This window comes from Oncorhynchus tshawytscha, linkage group LG24 (genome assembly GCF_018296145.1).
Source record: "Oncorhynchus tshawytscha isolate Ot180627B linkage group LG24, Otsh_v2.0, whole genome shotgun sequence".
In the NCBI taxonomy this organism is placed as follows: Eukaryota; Metazoa; Chordata; class Actinopteri; order Salmoniformes; family Salmonidae; genus Oncorhynchus; species Oncorhynchus tshawytscha.
In genome coordinates, this window is record NC_056452.1 from 29,916,223 (window position 1) to 29,933,946 (window position 17,724).

General features: G+C 50.5%; 1 protein-coding gene across 3 annotated transcripts in view; it reads right to left on the reverse strand.

Annotated features, from left to right (window-relative positions):
* tasp1 (taspase, threonine aspartase, 1) overlaps positions 1 to 17,724 on the reverse strand; it is a 113,243-nt gene that overhangs the window by 68,865 nt on the left and 26,654 nt on the right. For all 3 annotated transcript variants that reach the window (XM_042305646.1, XM_042305645.1, XM_042305644.1), the window contains one exon: positions 13,478 to 13,587. In XM_042305646.1, coding sequence (XP_042161580.1) covers positions 13,478 to 13,587 — 110 coding nt within the window. The remainder of the gene's footprint in view (positions 1 to 13,477; positions 13,588 to 17,724) is intronic.

A 17,724-nucleotide genomic window follows, 5' to 3' on the forward strand; every position in this document is an offset into this window, starting at 1 on the left:
ATCACTGTGGGGGTAAATGTGGAGGACATCACTGTGGGGGTAAATGTGTAGAGTGGAGGACATCACTGTGGGGTAAATGTGGAGGACATCACTGTGGGGGTAAATGTGTAGAGTGGAGGACATCACTGTGGGGGTAAATGTGTAGAGGGGAGGACATCACTGTGGGGGTAAATGTGTAGAGGGGAGGACATCACTGTGGGGGTAAATGTGTAGAGGGGAGGACATCACTGTGGGGGTAAATGTGTAGAGCGGAGGACATCACTGTGGGGGTAAATGTGTAGAGTGGAGGACATCACTGTGGGGGTAAATGTGGAGGACATCACTGTGGGGGTAAATGTGTAGAGTGGAGGACATCACTGTGGGGGTAAATGTGGAGGACATCACTGTGGGGGTAAATGTGTAGAGTGGAGGACATCACTGTGGGGGTAAATGTGTAGAGTGGAGGACATCACTGTGGGGGTAAATGTGTAGAGTGGAGGACATCACTGTGGGGTAAATGTGTAGAGGGGAGGACATCACTGTGGGGTAAATGTGTAGAGTGGAGGACATCACTGTGGGGTAAATGTGTAGAGTGGAGGACATCACTGTGGGGTAAATGTGTAGAGGAGGACATCACTGTGGGGTAAATGTGTAGAGGGGAGGACATCACTGTGGGGTAAATGTGTAGAGGGAGGACATCACTGTGGGGTAAATGTGAAGAGTGGAGGACATCACTGTGGGGGTAAATGTGGAGGACATCACTGTGGGGGTAAATGTGGAGGACATCACTGTGGGGGTAAATGTGGAGGACATCACTGTGGGGGTAAATGTGGAGGACATCACTGTGGGGGTCAATGTGGAGGACATCACTGTGGGGGTCAATGTGGAGGACATCACTGTGGGGGTCAATGTGGAGGACATCACTGTGGGGGTAAATGTGGAGGACATCACTGTGGGGGTAAATGTGGAGGACATCACTGTGGGGGTAAATGTGGAGGACATCACTGTGGGGGTAAATGTGGAGGACATCACTGTGGGGGTAAATGTGGAGGACATCACTGTGGGGATAAATGTGGAGGACATCACTGTGGGGGTAAATGTGGAGAGTGGAGGACATCACTGTGGGGGTAAATGTGTAGAGTGGAGGACATCACTGTGGGGTAAATGTGGAGGACATCACTGTGGGGGTAAATGTGTAGAGTGGAGGACATCACTGTGGGGGTAAATGTGTAGAGTGGAGGACATCACTGTGGGGGTAAATGTGTAGAGGGAGGACATCACTGTGGGGGTAAATGTGTAGAGGGGAGGACATCACTGTGGGGGTAAATGTGTAGAGGGGAGGACATCACTGTGGGGGTAAATGTGAGCGGAGGACATCACTGTGGGGGTAAATGTGTAGAGTGGAGGACATCACTGTGGGGTAAATGTGGAGGACATCACTGTGGGGGTAAATGTGTAGAGTGGAGGACATCACTGTGGGGTAAATGTGTAGAGGGAGGACATCACTGTGGGGTAAATGTGTAGAGGGAGGACATCACTGTGGGGTAAATGTGTAGAGGGGAGGACATCACTGTGGGGTAAATGTGAGAGTGGAGGACATCACTGTGGGGGTAAATGTGGAGGACATCACTGTGGGGGTAAATGTGGAGGACATCACTGTGGGGGTAAATGTGGAGGACATCACTGTGGGGGTCAATGTGGAGGACATCACTGTGGGGGTCAATGTGGAGGACATCACTGTGGGGGTCAATGTGGAGGACATCACTGTGGGGGTCAATGTGGAGGACATCACTGTGGGGGTAAATGTGGAGGACATCACTGTGGGGGTAAATGTGGAGGACATCACTGTGGGGGTAAATGTGGAGGACATCACTGTGGGGATAAATGTGGAGGACATCACTGTGGGGGTAAATGTGGAGAGTGGAGGACATCACTGTGGGGGTAAATGTGTAGAGTGAGACATCACTGTGGGGTAAATGTGGAGGACATCACTGTGGGGGTAAATGTGGAGTGGAGGACATCACTGTGGGGGTAAATGTGTAGAGTGGAGGACATCACTGTGGGGGTAAATGTGTAGAGGGGAGGACATCACTGTGGGGGTAAATGTGTAGAGGGAGGACATCACTGTGGGGGTAAATGTGTAGAGGGGAGGACATCACTGTGGGGGTAAATGTATAGAGCGGAGGACATCACTGTGGGGGTAAATGTGGAGGGAGGACATCACTGTGGGGTAAATGTGGAGGACATCACTGTGGGGGTAAATGTGTAGAGTGGAGGACATCACTGTGGGGTAAAATGTGGAGGACATCACTGTGGGGGGGAAATGTGTAAAGTGGAGGACATCACTGTGGGGTAAATGTGTAGAGTGGAGGACATCACTGTGGGGTAAATGTGTAGAGTGGAGGACATCACTGTGGGGTAAATGTGTAGAGTGGAGGACATCACTGTGGGGTAAATGTGTAGAGGGAGGACATCACTGTGGGGTAAATGTGTAGAGGGAGGACATCACTGTGGGGGTAAATGTGTAGAGTGGAGGACATCACTGTGGGGGTAAATGTGAGGACATCACTGGTGGAGGACATCACTGTGGGGGGAGGACATAAATGTCACTGTGGGGAGTGGAGGACATCAAATGTGGGGGGGGTAAATGTGGAGGACATCACTGTGGGGGTAAATGTGGAGGACAGGACATCACTGTGGGGGTAAATGTGGAGGACATCACTGTGGGGGGCAAAATGGAGGACATCACTGTGGGGGTAAATGTGGAGGACATCACTGTGGGGGGTAAATGTGGAGGACATCACTGTGGGGGTAAATGTGGAGGACATCACTGTGGGGTAAATGTGGAGGACATCACTGTGGGGGTAAATGTGTGAGGGAGGACATCACTGTGGGGGTAAATGTGGAGGGAGGACATCACTGTGGGGGTAAATGTGGAGGACATCACTGTGGGGGTAAATGTGGAGGAGGACATCACTGTGGGGGTAAATGTGGAGTGGAGGACATCACTGTGGGGGTAAATGTGGGAGGACATCACTGTGGGGGTAAATGTGTAGAGGGAGGACATCACTGTGGGGGTAAATGTGTAGAGTGGAGGACATCACTGTGGGGGTAAATGTGTAGAGGGAGGACATCACTGTGGGGTAAATGTGTAGAGTGGAGGACATCACTGTGGGGGTAAATGTGTAGAGTGGAGGACATCACTGTGGGGGTAAATGTGTAGAGTGGAGGACATCACTGTGGGGTAAATGTGTAGAGTGGAGGACATCACTGTGGGGGGTAAATGTGTAGAGGGAGGACATCACTGTGGGGGTAAATGTGTAGAGTGGAGGACATCACTGTGGGGGTAAATGTGGAGGACATCACTGTGGGGGTAAATGTGTAGAGTGGAGGACATCACTGTGGGGGTAAATGTGGAGAGTGGAGGACATCACTGTGGGGGTAAATGTGTAGAGTGGAGGACATCACTGTGGGGGTAAATGTGTAGAGTGGAGGACATCACTGTGGGGGTAAATGTGTAGAGTGGAGGACATCACTGTGGGGGTAAATGTGTAGAGTGTCACTGTGGGGTAAATGTGGAGGACATCACTGTGGGGGTAAATGTGTAGTCACTGTAGGGGTAAATGTGGAGGACATCACTGTGGGGGGGGAGGACATCACTGTGGGGTAAATGTGTAGAGTGGAGGACATCACTGTGGGGTAAATGTGAGGAGGACATCACTGTGGGGTAAATGTGGAGAGTGGAGGACATCACTGTGGGGTAAATGTGGAGAGTGGAGGACATCACTGTGGGGGTAAATGTGGGAGGACATCACTGTGGGGGTAAATGTGGAGTGGAGGACATCACTGTGGGGGTAAATGTGGAGGAGGACATCACTGTGGGGGTAAATGTGGAGGACATCACTGTGGGGGTAAATGTGGAGGACATCACTGTGGGGGTAAAATGGAAATGTGGAGGACACATCACTGTGGGGGTAAATGTGGAGGACATCACTGTGGGGGTAAATGTGGAGGACATCACTGTGGGGGTAAATGTGGAGGACATCACTGTGGGGGTAAATGTGGAGAGGACATCACTGTGGGGGTAAATGTGGAGGACATCACTGTGGGGGTAAATGTGGAAGTGGAGGACATCACTGTGGGGGTAAATGTGAGGGAGGACATCACTGTGGGGTAAATGTGTAGAGGGAGGACATCACTGTGGGGTAAATGTGTAGAGGGAGGACATCACTGTGGGGGGGTAAATGTGTAGAGGGGAGGACATCACTGTGGGGGTAAATGTGTAGAGGGAGGACATCACTGTGGGGTAAATGTGGTGGAGGACATCACTGTGGGGGTAAATGTGGAGTGGAGGACATCACTGTGGGGGTAAATGTGCACTGTGGGGGTAAATGGAGGACACTGTGGGGGTAAATGTGGAGGACATCACTGTGGGGGTAAATGTGGAGAGTGGAGGACATCACTGTGGGGGTAAATGTGGAGGACATCACTGTGGGGGTAAATGTGGAGGACATCACTGTGGGGGTAAATGTGGAGGACATCACTGTGGGGGTAAATGTGGAGGACATCACTGTGGGGGTAAATGTGGAGGACATCACTGTGGGGGTAAATGTGAGTGGAGGACATCACTGTGGGGGTAAATGTGGAGGACATCACTGTGGGGGTAAATGTGGAAATCACTGTGGGGTAAATGTAGGGAGGACATCACTGTGGGGGTAAATGTGTAGAGTGGAGGACATCACTGTGGGGGTAAATGTGTAGAGGACATCACTGTGGAAATGTGTAGAGTGAGGACATCACTGTGGGGGTAAATGTGGAGGACATCACTGTGGGGTAAATGTGTAGAGGGAGGACATCACTGTGGGGTAAATGTGTAGAGTGGAGGACATGTGGGGGTAAATGTGGAGGACATCACTGTGGGGGTAAATGTGTAGAGTGGAGGACATCACTGTGGGGGTAAATGTGTAGAGGGAGGACATCACTGTGGGGTAAATGTGGAGGACATCACTGTGGGGGTAAATGTGTAGAGTGGAGGACATCACTGTGGGGGTAAATGTGTAGAGGGAGGACATCACTGTGGGGTAAATGTGTAGAGGGGAGGACATCACTGTGGGGGGTAAATGTGTAGAGTGGAGGACATCACTGTGGGGTAAATGTGAGAGGGAGGACATCACTGTGGGGTAAATGTGAAGAGTGGAGGACATCACTGTGGGGGTAAATGTGGAGGACATCACTGTGGGGGTAAATGTGGAGGACATCACTGTGGGGGTAAATGTGGAGGACATCACTGTGGGGGTAAATGGAGGACATCACTGTGGGGGTAAATGTGGAGGACATCACTGTGGGGGTAAATGTGGAGGACATCACTGTGGGGGTAAATGTGGAGGACATCACTGTGGGGGTAAATGTGGAGGACATCACTGTGGGGGTAAATGGGACATCACTGTGGGGGTAAATGTGGAGGACATCACTGTGGGGATAAATGTGGAGGACATCACTGTGGGGGTAAATGTGGAGGGAGGACATCACTGTGGGGGTAAATGTGAGAGGACATCACTGTGGGGATAAATGTGGAGGACATCACTGTGGGGGTAAATGTGTAGAGTGGAGGACATCACTGTGGGGGTAAATGTGTAGAGTGGAGGACATCACTGTGGGGGGTAAATGTGGAGGAGGACATCACTGTGGGGGTAAATGTGTAGAGGGAGGACATCACTGTGGGGGTAAATGTGTAGAGGGAGGACATCACTGTGGGGGGGAAATGTGTAGAGGAGGACATCACTGTGGGGTAAATGTGTAGAGGGGAGGACATCACTGTGGGGGTAAATGTGTAGAGTGGAGGACATCACTGTGGGGTAAATGTGGAGGACATCACTGTGGGGGTAAATGTAGAGTGGAGGACATCACTGTGGGGGTAAATGTGTAGAGTGGAGGACATCACTGTGGGGGTAAATGTGTAGAGTGGAGGACATCACTGTGGGGGTAAATGTGTGTGGAGGACATCACTGTGGGGGTAAATGTGTAGACATCACTGTGGGGTAAATGTGTAGAGGGAGGACATCACTGTGGGGTAAATGTGTAGAGTGGAGGACATCACTGTGGGGTAAATGTGTAGAGGGAGGACATCACTGTGGGGTAAATGTGTAGAGGGAGGACATCACTGTGGGGTAAATGTGTAGAGGGAGGACATCACTGTGGGGTAAATGTGTAGAGGGGAGGACATCACTGTGGGGTAAATGTGAAGAGTGGAGGACATCACTGTGGGGGTAAATGTGGAGCAAAGTGGGGGTAGTGACATCACTGTGGGGGTAAATGTGGAGAGTGGAGGACATCACTGTGGGGGTAAATGTGGAGGACATCACTGTGGGGTAAATGTGGAGGACATCACTGTGGGGTCAATGGGAGGACATCACTGTGGGGGTAAATGTGGAGGACATCACTGTGGGGGTGGAGGACATCACTGTGGGGGTAAATGTGGAGGACATCACTGTGGGGGTAAATGTGGAGGACATCACTGTGGGGGTAAATGTGGAGGACATCACTGTGGGGTAAATGTGGAGGACATCACTGTGGGGGTAAATGTGGAGGACATCACTGTGGGGGTAAATGTGGAGGACATCACTGTGGAGGACATCACTGTGGGGGTAAATGTGGAGGACATCACTGTGGGGGTAAATGTGGAGGACATCACTGTGGGGGTAAATGTGTAGAGGAGGACATCACTGTGGGGTAAATGTGTGGGGGTAAATGTGAGAGTGGAGGACATCACTGTGGGGTAAATGTGGAGGAGGACATCACTGTGGGGTAAATGTGGAGGACATCACTGTGGGGGTAAATGTGTAGAGAGGACATCACTGTGGGGTAAATGTGTAGAGTGGAGGACATCACTGTGGGGGTAAATGTGTAGAGTGGAGGACATCACTGTGGGGGTAAATGTGGAGAGGGAGGACATCACTGTGGGGGTAAATGTGTAGAGTGGAGGACATCACTGTGGGGTAAATGTGGAGGACATCACTGTGGGGGTAAATGTGTAGAGTGGAGGACATCACTGTGGGGGTAAATGTGGAGGACATCACTGAAATGTGGAGGACATCACTGTGGGGTAAATGTGGAGGGAGGACATCACTGTGGAGGGTAAATGTGTAGTGGAGGACATCACTGTGGGGGTAGACATCACTGTGGGGGTAAATGTGGAGGACATCACTGAAATGTGGAGGACATCACTGTGGGGGTAAATGTGGAGGACATCACTGTGGGGATAAATGTGGAGGACATCACTGTGGGGTAAATGTGGAGGGAGGACATCACTGTGGGGGTAAATGTGTAGAGTGGAGGACATCACTGTGGGGTAAATGTGGAGGACATCACTGTGGGGGTAAATGTGTAGAGTGGAGGACATCACTGTGGGGGTAAATGTGTAGAGTGGAGGACATCACTGTGGGGGTAAATGTGTAGAGGGGAGGACATCACTGTGGGGGTAAATGTGTAGGGAGGACATCACTGTGGGGGTAAATGTGTAGAGGACATCACTGTGGGGGTAAATGTATAGAGCGGAGGACATCACTGTGGGGGTAAATGTGTAGAGTGGAGGACATCACTGTGGGGTAAATGTGGAGGACATCACTGTGGGGGTAAATGTGTAGAGTGGAGGACATCACTGTGGGGGTAAATGTGTAGAGTGGAGGACATCACTGTGGGGTAAATGTGTAGAGTGGAGGACATCACTGTGGGGTAAATGTGTAGAGTGGAGGACATCACTGTGGGGTAAATGTGTAGAGGGAGGACATCACTGTGGGGTAAATGTGTAGAGTGGAGGACATCACTGTGGGGTAAATGTGTAGAGTGGAGGACATCACTGTGGGGTAAATGTGTGTAGAGGGGACATCACTGTGGGGTAAATGTGTAGAGGGAGGACATCACTGTGGGGTAAATGTGTAGAGGGAGGACATCACTGTGGGGTAAATGTGAAGAGTGGAGGACATCACTGTGGGGGTAAATGTGGACATCACTGTGGGGCTGGAGGACATCACTGTGGGGGTAAATGTGGAGAGTGGAGGACATCACTGTGGGGTAAATGTGGAGGACATCACTGTGGGGGTAAATGTGGAGGACATCACTGTGGGGGTAAATGTGGAGGACATCACTGTGGGGGTCAATGTGGAGGACATCACTGTGGGGGTCAATGTGGAGGACATCACTGTGGGGGTAAATGTGGAGGACATCACTGTGGGGGTAAATGTGGAGGACATCACTGTGGGGTAAATGTGGAGGACATCACTGTGGGGTAAATGTGGAGGACATCACTGTGGGGGTAAATGTGGAGAGTGGAGGACATCACTGTGGGGGTAAATGTGGAGGACATCACTGTGGGGGTAAATGTGTAGAGGGGAGGACATCACTGTGGGGGTAAATGTGTAGGGAGGACATCACTGTGGGGTAAATGTGTAGAGGGAGGACATCACTGTGGGGTAAATGTGTAGAGGGAGGACATCACTGTGGGGTAAATGTGAAGAGTGGAGGACATCACTGTGGGGTAAATGTGGAGGACATCACTGTGGGGGTAAATGTGGAGAGTGGAGGACATCACTGTGGGGGTAAATGTGGAGAGGGAGGACATCACTGTGGGGGTAAATGTGGAGGACATCACTGTGGGGGTCAATGTGGAGGACATCACTGTGGGGTAAATGTGGAGGACATCACTGTGGGGTAAATGTGGAGGACATCACTGTGGGGGTAAATGTGGAGGACATCACTGTGGGGTCAATGTGGAGGACATCACTGTGGGGGTCAATGTGGAGGACATCACTGTGGGGGTAAATGTGGAGGACATCACTGTGGGGTAAATGTGGAGGACATCACTGTGGGGGTAAATGTGGAGGGAGGACATCACTGTGGGGGTAAATGTGGAGGACATCACTGTGGGGGTAAATGTGTAGAGGGAGGACATCACTGTGGGGTAAATGTATAGAGTGGAGGACATCACTGTGGGGGTAAATGTGTAGAGTGGAGGACATCACTGTGGGGGGTAAATGTGTAGAGGGAGGACATCACTGTGGGGGTAAATGTGTAGAGTGGAGGACATCACTGTGGGGGTAAATGTGTAGAGGGAGGACATCACTGTGGGGGTAAATGTGTAGGAGGACATCACTGTGGGGGTAAATGTGTAGAGTGGAGGACATCACTGTGGGGGTAAATGTGTAGAGTGGAGGACATCACTGTGGGGTAAATGTGGAGGACATCACTGTGGGGGTAAATGTGTAGAGTGGAGGACATCACTGTGGGGTAAATGTGGAGGACATCACTGTGGGGGTAAATGTGTAGAGTGGAGGACATCACTGTGGGGGTAAATGTGGAGGACATCACTGTGGGGGTAAATGTGGAGGACATCACTGTGGGGGTAAATGTGGAGGACATCACTGTGGGGGTCAATGTGGAGGACATCACTGTGGGGGTCAATGTGGAGGACATCACTGTAAATGTGGAGGACATCACTGTGGGGGTAAATGTGGAGGACATCACTGTGGGGGTAAATGTGAGGACATCACTGTGGGGGGTAAATGTGGAGGACATCACTGTGGGGGGTAAATGTGGAGGACATCACTGTGGGGATAAATGTGGAGGACATCACTGTGGGGGTAAATGTGGAGTGGAGGACATCACTGTGGGGGTAAATGTGTAGAGTGGAGGACATCACTGTGGGGTAAATGTGGAGGACATCACTGTGGGGGTAAATGTGTAGAGTGGAGGACATCACTGTGGGGGTAAATGTGTAGAGTGGAGGACATCACTTTGGGGGTAAATGTGTAGAGGGGAGGACATCACTGTGGGGGTAAATGTGTAGAGGGGGAGGACATCACTGTGGGGGTAAATGTGTAGAGGGAGGACATCACTGTGGGGGTAAATGTATAGAGCGGAGGACATCACTGTGGGGGTAAATGTGTAGAGTGGAGGACATCACTGGGGGGTAAATGTGGAGGACATCACTGTGGGGGTAAATGTGTAGAGTGGAGGACATCACTGTGGGGGTAAATGTGTAGAGTGGAGGACATCACTGTGGGGGTAAATGTGTAGAGTGGAGGACATCACTGTGGGGGTAAATGTGTAGAGTGGAGGACATCACTGTGGGGGTAAATGTGTAGAGGGGAGGACATCACTGTGGGGTAAATGTGTAGAGTGGAGGACATCACTGTGGGGTAAATGTGTAGAGTGGAGGACATCACTGTGGGGTAAATGTGTAGAGGGAGGACATCACTGTGGGGTAAATGTGTAGAGGGAGGACATCACTGTGGGGTAAATGTGTAGAGGGGAGGACATCACTGTGGGGTAAATGTGGAGGAGGACATCACTGTGGGGGTAAATGTGGAGAGTGGAGGACATCACTGTGGGGGTAAATGTGGAGAGTGGAGGACATCACTGTGGGGGTAAATGTGGAGGACATCACTGTGGGGGTAAATGTGGAGGACATCACTGTGGGGGTAAATGTGGAGGACATCACTGTGGGGGTCAATGTGGAGGACATCACTGTGGGGTCAATGTGGAGGACATCACTGTGGGGGTAAATGTGGAGGACATCACTGTGGGGGTAAATGTGGAGGACATCACTGTGGGGGTAAATGTGGAGGACATCACTGTGGGGGTAAATGTGGAGGACATCACTGTGGGGGTAAATGTGGAGAGTGGAGGACATCACTGTGGGGGTAAATGTGGAGGACATCACTGTGGGGGTAAATGTGTAGAGGGAGGACATCACTGTGGGGTAAATGTGTAGAGTGGAGGACATCACTGTGGGGGTAAATGTGTAGAGTGGAGGACATCACTGTGGGGGTAAATGTGTAGAGTGGAGGACATCACTGTGGGGGTAAATGTGGAGGACATCACTGTGGGGGTAAATGTGTAGAGGAGGACATCACTGTGGGGGTAAATGTGTAGAGTGGAGGACATCACTGTGGGGGTAAATGTGTAGAGTGGAGGACATCACTGTGGGGGTAAATGTGTAGAGGGAGGACATCACTGTGGGGGTAAATGTGTAGAGTGGAGGACATCACTGTGGGGTAAATGTGTAGAGGGGAGGACATCACTGTGGGGGTAAATGTGTAGAGCGGAGGACATCACTGTGGGGGTAAAATGTGTAGAGTGGAGGACATCACTGTGGGGTAAATGTGTAGAGGGAGGACATCACTGTGGGGGTAAATGTGTAGAGGGAGGACATCACTGTGGGGGTAAATGTGTAGAGGGAGGACATCACTGTGGGGGTAAATGTGTAGAGGGAGGACATCACTGTGGGGGTAAATGTGTAGAGGGAGGACATCACTGTGGGGTAAATGTGTAGAGTGGAGGACATCACTGTGGGGTAAATGTGAGAGTGGAGGACATCACTGTGGGGGTAAATGTGGGAGGACATCACTGTGGGGGTAAATGTGTAGAGTGGAGGACATCACTGTGGGGGTAAATGTGTAGAGTGGAGGACATCACTGTGGGGGTGTAAATGTGTAGAGTGGAGGACATCACTGTGGGGGTAAATGTGTAGAGTGGAGGACATCACTGTGGGGTAAATGTGTAGAGGGAGGACATCACTGTGGGGTAAATGTGTAGAGTGGAGGACATCACTGTGGGGTAAATGTGTAGAGTGGAGGACATCACTGTGGGGGTAAATGAAGAGTGGAGGACATCACTGTGGGGGTAAATGTGGAGGACATCACTGTGGGGGTAAATGTGGAGAGTGGAGGACATCACTGTGGGGGTAAATGTGGAGAGTGGAGGACATCACTGTGGGGGTAAATGTGGAGGACATCACTGTGGGGGTAAATGTGGAGGACATCACTGTGGGGGTAAATGTGGAGGACATCACTGTGGGGGTAAATGTGGAGGACATCACTGTGGGGGTCAATGTGGAGGACATCACTGTGGGGTCAATGTGGAGGACATCACTGTGGGGGTCAATGTGGAGGACATCACTGTGGGGGTAAATGTGGAGGACATCACTGTGGGGGTAAATGTGGAGGACATCACTGTGGGGGTAAATGTGGAGGACATCACTGTGGGGGTAAATGTGGAGAGTGGAGGACATCACTGTGGGGGTAAATGTGGGTAAATGTGGAGGACATCACTGTGGGGGTAAATGTGGAGGAGGACATCACTGTGGGGTAAATGTGGAGTGGAGGACATCACTGTGGGGGTAAATGTGTAGAGTGGAGGACATCACTGTGGGGGTAAATGTGTAGAGGGAGGACATCACTGTGGGGGTAAATGTGTAGAGAGGACATCACTGTGGGGGTAAATGTGTAGAGTGGAGGACATCACTGTGGGGGTAAATGTGTAGAGTGGAGGACATCACTGTGGGGTAAATGTGGAGGACATCACTGTGGGGGTAAATGTGGAGAGAGGACATCACTGTGGGGTAAATGTGGAGGACATCACTGTGGGGGTAAATGTGGAGGACATCACTGTGGGGGTAAATGTGAGGACATCACTGTGGGGGTAAATGTGGAGGACATCACTGTGGGGTAAATGTGGGGGTAAATGTGGAGGACATCACTGTGGGGGTAAATGTGGAGGACATCACTGTGGGGGTAAATGTGGAGAGTGGAGGACATCACTGTGGGGGTAAATGTGGAGGACATCACTGTGGGGGTAAATGTGGAGGAAATCACTGTGGGGTAAATGTGGAGAGTGGAGGACATCACTGTGGGGGGAGCAAATGTGGAGGGACATCACTGTGGGGGTAAATGTGGAGGACATCACTGTGGGGGTAAATGTGGAGGACATCACTGTGGGGGTAAATGTGGAGGACATCACTGTGGGGGTAAATGTGGAGGACATCACTGTGGGGGACGGTAAATGGGAGGACATCACTGTGGGGGGTAAATGTGGAGGACATCACTGTGGGGGTAAATGTGGAGGACATCACTGTGGGGGTAAATGTGGAGGACATCACTGTGGGGGTAAATGTGTAGGACATCACATCACTGTGGGGGTTATTGTGGAGGACATCACTGTGGGGTAAATGTGTAGGACATCAATGTGGGATAAATGTGTAGGACATCACTGTGGGGTAAATGTGGAGGACATCACTGTGGGGTAAATGTGGAGGACATCACATCACTGTGGGGGTAAATGTGGAGGACATCACATCACTGTGGGGGTAAATGTGGAGGACATCACTGTGGGGGTAGATGTTTCTTTAATCAAACAGTCAGCATCTCTCTGACCACACCTCACTAATTACTTACTGCATTTAAAAATATATATTTTTAGTCGTGCCGAACCAGTTTACAGTAATATTATGGTACAAGTGAAACAATAAGGACTGGTTTCCTGGACACAGATTAAGATTGGACTAAAATAACTCAAAATTATCCATTGAAAGTGCTAGTGACTTTATCTGTGTCCGAGGAAATCCGACCCGAGATACTCCCCACGTTATCTTGTCTTGAGACAGGTGACATGGTTGATGACTCTGACCAGGTGCTGAAGTGGGGTGTAGGAGGGAGCTACTCACGGTTTCACTTGCTTGTCGTCTCTTCTTACTGTGATGATTAAACCCTGTATCCACCTTCTCTGCCAGCTCCATCTTGTGCTTGTTCCTCTTGTAGGCCGATAGACTGAACTCTAGACAACACAGAACACGTATCTCATATACTGTACTGGGAAGGCAACACAGAGCACATAGCTCATATACTGTACTGGGAAGGTAACACAGAACACATAGCTCATATACTGTAGGGGGAAGGTAACACAGAACACATAGGTCATATACTGGAGAGGGAAGGTAAGATAAGATAGACACTTGTAGGCCGATAGACTGAACTCTAGACAACACAGAACACATAGCTCATATACTGTAGAGGGAAGGTAACAGAACACATAGCTTATATACTGTATAGGGACGGTAACACAGAGCACATATCTCATATACTGTACTGGGAAGGCAACACAGAGCACATAGCTCATACCCTGTAGGGGGACGGTAACACAGAGCACAGAGCTCATATACTGTACAGAGAAGGCAACACAGAGCACATAGCTCATATACTGTAGAGGGACGGTAACACAGAACACGTATCTCATATACTGGAGAGGGAAGGTAACAGAACACATAGCTCATATACTGGAGAGGGACGGTAACACAGAACACATAGCTCAAATACTGGAGAGGGAAGGTAACAGAACACATAGCTCATATACTGGAGAGGGAAGGTAACAGAACACATAGCTCATATACTGGAGAGGGAAGGTAACAGAACACATAGCTCATATACTGGAGAGGGAAGGTAACAGAACACATAGCTCATATACTGGAGAGGGAAGGTAACAGAACACATAGCTCATATACTGGAGAGGGACGGTAACAGAACACATAGCTCATATACTGGAGAGGGACGGTAACACAGAACACATAGCTCATATACTGTACAGAGAAGGCAACACAGAGCACATAGCTCATATACTGGAGAGGGAAGGTAACAGAACACATAGCTCATATACTGGAGAGGGACGGTAACACAGAACACATAGCTCATATACTGGAGAGGGAAGGTAACAGAACACATAGCTCATATACTGGAGAGGGAAGGTAACAGAACACATAGCTCATATACTGGAGAGGGACGGTAACACAGAACACATAGCTCATATACTGTACAGAGAAGGCAACACAGAGCACATAGCTCATATACTGGAGAGGGAAGGTAACAGAACACATAGCTCATATACTGGAGAGGGAAGGTAACAGAACACATAGCTCATATACTGGAGAGGGACGGTAACACAGAACACATAGCTCATATACTGGAGAGGGAAGGTAACAGAACACATAGCTCATATACTGGAGAGGGACGGTAACACAGAACACATAGCTCATATACTGGAGAGGGAAGGTAACAGAACACATAGCTCATATACTGGAGAGGGACGGTAACAGAACACATAGCTCATATACTGGAGAGGGACGGTAACACAGAACACATAGCTCATATACTGTAGAGGGAAGGTAACAGAACACATAGCTCATATACTGGAGAGGGAAGGTAACAGAACACATAGCTCATATACTGGAGAGGGAAGGTAACAGAACACATAGCTCATATACTGGAGAGGGAAGGTAACAGAACACATAGCTCATATACTGGAGAGGGATCGGTAACGGTAACACAGAACACATAGCTCATATACTGGAGAGGGACGGTAACACAGAACACATAGCTCATATACTGGAGAGGGACGGTAACACAGAACACATAGCTCATATACTGGAGAGGGAAGGTAACAGAACACATAGCTCATATACTGGAGAGGGACGGTAACAGAACACATAGCTCATATACTGGAGAGGGAAGGTAACAGAACACATAGCTCATATACTGGAGAGGGACGGTAACAGAACACATAGCTCATATACTGGAGAGGGAAGGTAACAGAACACATAGCTCATATACTGGAGAGGGAAGGTAACACAGAACACATAGCTCATATACTGGAGAGGGACGGTAACAGAACACATAGCTCATATACTGGAGAGGGAAGGTAACAGAACACATAGCTCATATACTGGAGAGGGACGGTAACAGAACACATAGCTCATATACTGGAGAGGGAAGGTAACAGAACACATAGCTCATATACTGGAGAGGGAAGGTAACAGAACACATAGCTCATATACTGGAGAGGGAAGGTAACAGAACACATAGCTCATATACTGGAGAGGGAAGGTAACAGAACACATAGCTCATATACTGGAGAGGGACGGTAACAGAACACATAGCTCATATACTGGAGAGGGAAGGTAACAGAACACATAGCTCATATACTGGAGAGGGAAGGTAACAGAACACATAGCTCATATACTGGAGAGGGAAGGTAACAGAACACATAGCTCATATACTGGAGAGGGACGGTAACAGAACACATAGCTCATATACTGGAGAGGGACGGTAACACAGAACACATAGCTCATATACTGGAGAGGGAAGGTAACAGAACACATAGCTCATATACTGGAGAGGGACGGTAACACAGAACACATAGCTCATATACTGGAGAGGGAAGGTAACAGAACACATAGCTCATATACTGGAGAGGGAAGGTAACAGAACACATAGCTCATATACTGGAGAGGGACGGTAACAGAACACATAGCTCATATACTGGAGAGGGACGGTAACACAGAACACATAGCTCATATACTGGAGAGGGACGGTAACACTGCCTGTTCAGGGGCAGAACGACAGATTTGTACCTTGTCAGCTCGGGGATTTGAACTTGCAACCTTTAAGTTACTAGTCCAACGCTCTAACCACTAGGCTACCCTGTCATGTCCACAGAAGGTAAGATGAGAAAGACACACAAAGTGAAATCAGATTTCCTCTATGAGTTATTTTATGTGCCAGGTGATTAGTTGAAGGTGGTCTTGTCTGGGTCTGATGGTGGTGGGTCAGACAACAGACTACATACGCCCCCTAGTGGCAAGGGTTATATTCCTAATCTAAACTACTGAACCAAAATATTTACACAACATGCAACAATTTCAAAGATTTTGCTGAGTTACAGACCATTTCAGGAAAATCGGTCAATTGAAATAAATTAATTAGGCCCTAATCTATGGATTTCCCATGACTGGGCAGGTGAACAGCCATGGAGGACAGGTGAACAGCCGTGGAGGACAGGTGAACAGCCGTGGAGGACAGGTGAACAGCCGTGGAGGACAGGTGAACAGCCGTGGAGGACAGGTGAACAGCCGTGGAAGACAGGTAAACAGCCATTGGTGGAGGTGGGGCATGGAGGACAGGTGAGCAGCCGTGGAGGACAGGTGAGCAGCCGTGGAGGACAGGTGAGCAGCCGTGGAGGACAGGTGAGCAGCCGTGGAGGACAGGTGAGCAGCCGTGGAGGACAGGTGAGCAGCCGTGGAGGACAGGTAAACAGCCGTGGAGGACAGGTAAACAGCCGTGGAGGACAGGTGAGCAGCCGTGGAGGACAGGTGAGCAGCCGTGGAGGACAGGTGAGCAGCCGTGGAGGACAGGTGAGCAGCCGTGGAGGACAGGTGAGCAGCCGTGGAGGACAGGTGAGCAGCCGTGGAGGACAGGTAAGCAGCCGTGGAGGACAGGTAAGCAGCCGTGGAGGACAGGTAAGCAGCCGTGGAGGACAGGTAAACAGCCGTGGAGGACAGGTAAACAGCCGTGGAGGACAGGTGAGCAGCCGTGGGTGAGGTGGGGCATGGAGGACAGGTGAACAGCCGTGGAGGACAGGTGAACAGCCGTGGAGGACAGGTGAACAGCCGTGGAGGACAGGTGTCCAGCCGTGGAGGACAGGTGTCCAGCCGTGGAGGACAGGTGACCAGCCGTGGAGGACAGGTGAGCAGCCGTGGAGGACAGGTGAGCAGCCGTGGAGGACAGGTGACCAGCCGTGGAGGACAGGTGAGCAGCCGTGGAGGACAGGTGAGCAGCCGTGGAGGACAGGTGAGCAGCCGTGGAGGACAGGTAAACAGCCGTGGAGGACAGGTAAACAGCCGTGGAGGACAGGTAAACAGCCGTGGAGGACAGGTGAGCAGCCGTGGGTGAGGTGGGGCATGGAGGACAGGTGTCCAGCCGTGGAGGACAGGTGAAAAGCCGTGGAGGACAGGTGAAAAGCCGTGGAGGACAGGTGACCAGCCGTGGAGGACAGGTGACCAGCCGTGGAGGACAGGTGACCAGCCGTGGAGGACAGGTGACCAGCCGTGGAGGACAGGTGACCAGCCGTGGAGGACAGGTGAAC